This window comes from Hetaerina americana, unplaced genomic scaffold, assembly GCF_022747635.1.
Source record: "Hetaerina americana unplaced genomic scaffold, ioHetAmer1.1.p SCAF_4, whole genome shotgun sequence".
Taxonomy (NCBI): domain Eukaryota; kingdom Metazoa; phylum Arthropoda; class Insecta; order Odonata; family Calopterygidae; genus Hetaerina; species Hetaerina americana.
The window spans coordinates 40,362,528-40,368,675 of NW_027286985.1; the positions used below are offsets into that span (position 1 = coordinate 40,362,528).

Below are 6,148 nucleotides of genomic sequence, written 5' to 3' on the forward strand. Positions count from 1 at the left end.
CACAATAGCTATTATTTATTTTATAATGAACATTATAATGTTAAATTCCCCAGAGAGCGTCTAAAATGTATTACAAATATGATAGAAAAATCAACGTAGTTTAATATGTGATGGCATATAATGAACATCATATTACATTTCTGTATTAATCAAAGAATTATGTTAAAACTGATGATTTAAAAAAATTGGATTATTAAGAGCAGTTGATGATTCCCTTATATTTTTTCTTCTATCAGGAATATACGTTCAGAAAGGAATACTTTAACACAACTTAGATAAAACGCTGTGCGATGGAAAATTTTCTAGCTATATTGGGAAAGAGGTTTTTGAAGGAAACTCAATATTCGTCGAGCCGATTTGATCCACACACGCCCTCAAATGTCACTTTATTAAAATCCAAGTTCCCCCGAAAAAATTTGATAAAGAGTTTGACCATGCGGGTAAGAGGGACTCAAGTCAAGAAACGTCTGCACTGGTCGATGCTCAGTCAAATCGTGAACTACCTTCGTAGTTCTCAACAGAATTTCTAGTTCGTAGGTTCGAGTCGAGATCGGGTTTGGGACAAGCTCACTGTTCTAGGGTTAGGGACGAGTTCAATTTCGGAAGAATTAACGAATGGATGAGAGTACATACACTGAGGTCACTCGATAACGCTGAAAAATTGAACATGTTCCCTAAAATTAGCGTCATGCTTGAATGGAACGATATCTCGAATCGCGATCGACAAGTGGAGTCCAAGGGATGAATACATTTTTCGAAAATTGTAAGTGTTCACAAGTGAAATTCGCAAACCGCTATGTAATCGCTACCGGTGATTTGATTTCTTTTGAACGATTGCCAGCCAGCCAGATTGGGAGTGCAGTGAAATCGAGTCGCCGCTAATTCTCCTCCCTAGCGGCTTCTTCCCGGACAGTCGACGGCCATCCTCACCACGCGTTCCCCTTGCAGCGTCGAACTAGAAAATTAGCCTCGTTAACACACAGCTGAGAGGGGGATAAGATTCTAACGTCGATCGAGGTCGGATTTCTGATCGAACGACGCGGAATGAAATTGCATTAAAGGATTCTGTGCGGGGATGACGCAATTTCGAAGCGTTCATTGCGGCCTAATAAAAGTGATTTTTTTTCCTGCTTTTTTTGTCATCCACAATTGAATCACGAAGTTGATGGGGTCTCGGCAAGCCAGCTTCGACCGGTCATCCGGTTTCCCGTTGCCTGGGAAAAACTTTTCGATATACCAAGTTATGGGTATATCTTACGTACCGGGAGGAGCCGCTATAGTTAAGTTAAACTCGGAGATAATATAGAGAGACTAGAATTTATCAGTCTGTCTTTGGTTGCATGTTTTTGTGGTGAAAATCGTTGGAGTGAATTTCATTCGGTGAAACGAAATAATTTATCCATGCGAGTTATTCTTACGGATGTCATCAAATTTGCGCAGTCCACGCAGTTGTTCAACCTACTCTCGTAAATATGCCAAGAGGGTTTTCTGAAGTCGATCGTAAACCAGTAAGCTGAATAGTAAGGAAAAACTGATTCAGAGGCCTTTAGAAATTTTAATAAATATTCAATTCTAGCAATAAAAATCAATCGAGCTACTCTTACCCTACAATTACGTTGAATGTCAAAAGACATGAAAAAATGACTCGGATTTCCCGACTTCTTTTTCCACACTGTTTCAGTTCTCGTATGGTTGTGTTGCCACGAACACTGACAAATACTTTTCCACGTTGAAGAGCTCTTCACCATGAAAACACCACTTTGATGTTTATTGCTTCGCTTGCGACTAAGTAAAATAAATCCCAGCATTTCTTAGGGTTGCTTGAATATGCATATATTCTGGCAAATAATTATATGCACCAGCAACTGACTCACGCGGACAAATATCTAATTTATATTTTCTCACATCTATCGCACTGTTACTTATTAAATGAATACCCTCCTGGTGAGGCAGGAGTATATTCTCATCCGTAGGCTGAATAGAGCAAAATTTAAAAAAGAATAAAAAACTGCTGCAAGTGCTCATGAAATAATATCTACGACTCAAGAGTTAAGTTAAACTAAACTTTCTAATGCGTCTTTCTTATTACTTATAAAAGAGAGAAAAAACGATAAAGTTTGAAAAAAATACCTTAATAACATCCCATCAATGTAAATATTATATATATATATATATATATATATATATATATATATATATATATATATATATATATATATATATATATATACACACACACACACACACATAAATGATTTCGTCGACGTAACACGGAAGTGTTGAATAATAAATTGGACGGCAACAAACAATATAGAGACACATCAAAAGATCACTCACATGTTATTTCTTGATCATTTCGACGGAATTCTGCTCCGTCAATCTTTACTAGATTACTAGTGGATTACTTCTGTATCTTCCGATGAAGACGGAGCAGAATTCTGTCGAAATGATCAAGAAATAACGTGTGAGTGATCTTTTTATGTGTTTCTATATTGTTTGTTGCCGTCCAATTTATTGTATATGTATGTGTGTGTATATATATATATATATATATATATATATATATATAATACATCCTGAATATAAAATCAAATTACCGACTTCTCTAATCGTACATAGACGACGCATGATTTAAAGTTGGTACCCTAATTTTTTCAATCAGTTTTCGAGATTCATGGCCAAGGAATTAACCAGTGAATGCCATTTAATGCGCCATATTTTTGCCATTCGTAAACTCCGAAGATATGGGGGAAAGGAATATCATACACCTCACGCAAATAATTCATAAAATTACTATACTTGTCAATGTTGTGGAATCATTGCAGAAAATTGCATACTAACTTTTTCCTTACTAAATGAGCCTCAATGTAAAAAGAATAATTAATTTAGAAAAATATTCTGTGAAGACGTAGTATATCAATACGTTTTCGGTGCGGATTGACCGTTTTGACCCACACTGAGTGTTATTATAGTTGGAAATACAATAATGAATGAATAAAGACCTTCAATTTAACGGTTATCAAACAATTTCACGAAGGTGGAAAACTTCAAGCATATGGAAATTGAGTTTTTTCCTCATGATAAGGGCAATTTAATCGATTATTAAGGATGCGGAATGCAGGGGAAAAATTGTCATATATTAAGAGCGTTTTTATTTCTTGTCCTATTTTTATCGTATCGTTTTTCAAAATATAAAAAAACGTATTTTGGTGACTATGATACCACAGGTTGAGGCAAGGCCTCTCTACCACAGAAACCAAGCGCAGGGAATCGGCGACACGCCGAGTTCTTTTACGTGTCGGCGAGGTAACCAACAAAATGACGATTTGGCGTAAAATAATTTGCCAGTTTCTCAAAGTAAACGGATAGTGCATTAATCTACGAGCTCCCGTGGTCCTTGGGCCAAATGATTTCCCTATTCTAGTCATAGATTTCATTACTATGCCTCACGTAAGATACCCTGGACGAAAATTGTAAACAAATACAAGTATTAACGTGGATTTCCGATGCGCATAATAGAAATATCAAATCAATAGAAAGTTAAACTTTTTACCTCATAACTCTTTTGTTCGTGACAGAGAGGCAGTTGTCATTCATTCTAAATAATTGGCATGGAACACTAGGGGTTCTATAATCGACGCAAATTGCTGGGAAATTCACCCTCAATCAATCTAATTCAATCAAATACCAAATTAATTCTGAACATAAAACGACTTAGTTGTTTCAGCATGGAAACGCATACCAACGTGAAGTTTACTAAAAGGTAGCTCCAAAGCCGTCAAGTTCCAACAAAATAGGGAAACTTGGGCCAAACAAGTAAACGGAGACGGCGCCCAAGAGTGTTGTTCAAATATTAGAGCATTAACTTAATATTTAAGCGTAAAAAAGTGAACAAAAATTCGTCCCCCATATCAACATCGCCAGCGGTCATGTCGTATATTAGTTAGAGCTTATGTCACGTCTTCATGTCCACTTTACTGTAACATCAACCACGTATACCCACCTAAGAACACTTTATACAAAAGACTTTGCAATTCATTTTGAGACGAAATTGATGCTGATTTATTTAATTCTGCAATGGCTGTTTAGGTGGGAGGAAGGATAAGTAAAACGCTACAGAAGAGAGGATATTATTGAAGAGGAACCATCCCTAGGTTCGGTAAGCATCGGAATGCAAATTCGCGCGTCAATGCATACAATAAAAAGTTTTGCACTATCGATTTTAACGTCATCCTCGACAAACGTCGTTCTAACTCGACTTATGTCCATCCCCTTCCTGTAGATACCTGAATATTTCACTCGCTTAAGTATGTATATTGTTCTCTTCTCCATGCAGCCAACTATTTCAACTTCAGAGACATTTCATATTTTATCATCTGACGATGAAGTGTCGCGTGCAGGCGTGGCTATACGCATGTTTCTTTTTACTCGAGTGTGCAGTATCGGCTCGGCACCGGTCGATGTATTTCAGTGCTTACGCCTGTTTGTTCAACGGGCGCTATCACGACGAGAGGACTTGTGGCTCCCAGGAGTAAAGGAATTTCGTGAGATAACGCTCGTCAAAAAAAAGAGACGTCACTTGACGAGATAGGCGACAAAACTTACCACATCATATCCGACCTCGTAGTGTGTCCCTCGGGTGTACAGCACGGGGATGCTGTTCCGGCGCCCAATGTCCTCGAGGGTCGGCATCGTCGCTACGTCCGTCCGATTAAGTCCCGAAGAGCGTCGGAGGGAGAGAGAATAAAAGGCGGAAGATGCAGGGATACGACGAAGGAGCGACCGCGGGGTCGGCGGTGTTTCCGGAGACGGGAGATCGAGGGCGACGGAGACGACGCGCGGGGAGGGCGCTAGGCTCTGCGGGAGGCGTCCACCGCGTGGGGGGAAGAGAGAAAAAGATATACCTCACGGCAGACGCTTGCTCACTTCGTTGCGTTCGGCATTCGGATCGGAGTCTTCGGAGGTTGTGGCGTCCGGATGAGGCAGGCCTCCTCGAGGTGCCGCGGAGGGGCGCGTGTCAACAGCACGAGGCAGCGCCTTGGGAGGAATTGGAGGAAGGGGAGGGTGAAAAAGGTGGAGGGGACGGGTATGGGGTGGCAAAAGTCTCGCGCCGCGTGCGGTGGTGTTGGAAGCGGCGGAAGGATTGAGGAGGGAGGGCAAGGTTCCGCGGGGGCAGGAGGAGGGGGTGTCCGGGATGGCGGTGCGCTGTTCTCCGTGTGCAGGAGGAGGAGAGAATGTGGAGGGGTGGCGAGCCGAGCGGGTTAGTGGTGCGCGGTTGCTCGGACCGAAGCACGAGGACCGTCTCGTGTGGAAGCCGCGGTAGTGCGTCGCCGGATTCGTGTCGCGGGGGACACTTCGCTCCGCAAATCCCATTTGGGCGCCGCGACAAGTGGGGTGGGGCTGCGGATGGAGGAGGGGGTGAGGGTGGGGTGGAGGCCGTGTGCCTTTCCCAGCGAGTCGGGACTCCTCCATTCGCTCTCCGACCCGACCGCCAAACTCCGCCCCACCTCTCCCTCGCGGACTTTCTCCCCAATCCCTCCTTCGGGTATCTACCTTTCAAGGCTTCCCTCGCCGCCCGTTTTGCCTTTTAATATTTATGTGCGCGAGTCCCTTTCCGTGACAAGCGAGACCTTTTGCGGAATGATTTCGATGATATAAACACAAAATGGATTGTGTGCTGAGGTCGACGTGGGGAAGAGAGAGATGGGAAGGTGGGAGAATGGAAATGTGAACAAAGTGACCTGTGCTACTTCCCTAGAGCCAATCATGGTAGAGACAAGGGTTTGGCCACAGCCACCTGGGTTCTGGAATCCAGGTGGTTGTGGCCAATCCTGATTGTTGTAGTGATGACCTCTGCCATTTCAGGCAAAATGGGAAGTGTGTTCCCTGCGTCGCTCGAATGGATTACTGAATATATTTTAAATCCAATTTTCCAAGAAAATATAATCATCATGAGTGAGCCACAAAAATATAAAATCTTCAGATTATCTCCTCAAATAAGGCTTGTCATGGAAAATAATTTTCTTCGATACGCCAACTATTTTTTCCTTTTAAATTGATTCCCGGATGCTAAGATTTGTAACAAACGAGGACACACCAGGGATGGTAGGGGAAGAGAGAGGATTGTCTGGAAGAGTTCAAAGGAGGC

General features: G+C 42.1%; 1 protein-coding gene across 1 annotated transcript in view; it reads right to left on the minus strand.

The window, feature by feature from the left end:
- Positions 1 to 5,206, minus strand: part of t (C45 family peptidase tan) — a 64,960-nt gene extending 59,754 nt beyond the window's left edge. The window contains exon 1 of the mRNA XM_071590816.1: positions 4,606 to 5,206. Coding sequence (XP_071446917.1) covers positions 4,606 to 4,692 — 87 coding nt within the window. The 5' untranslated portion in view covers positions 4,693 to 5,206. The remainder of the gene's footprint in view (positions 1 to 4,605) is intronic.
- Between the last annotated feature and the right edge of the window lie 942 nt (positions 5,207 to 6,148).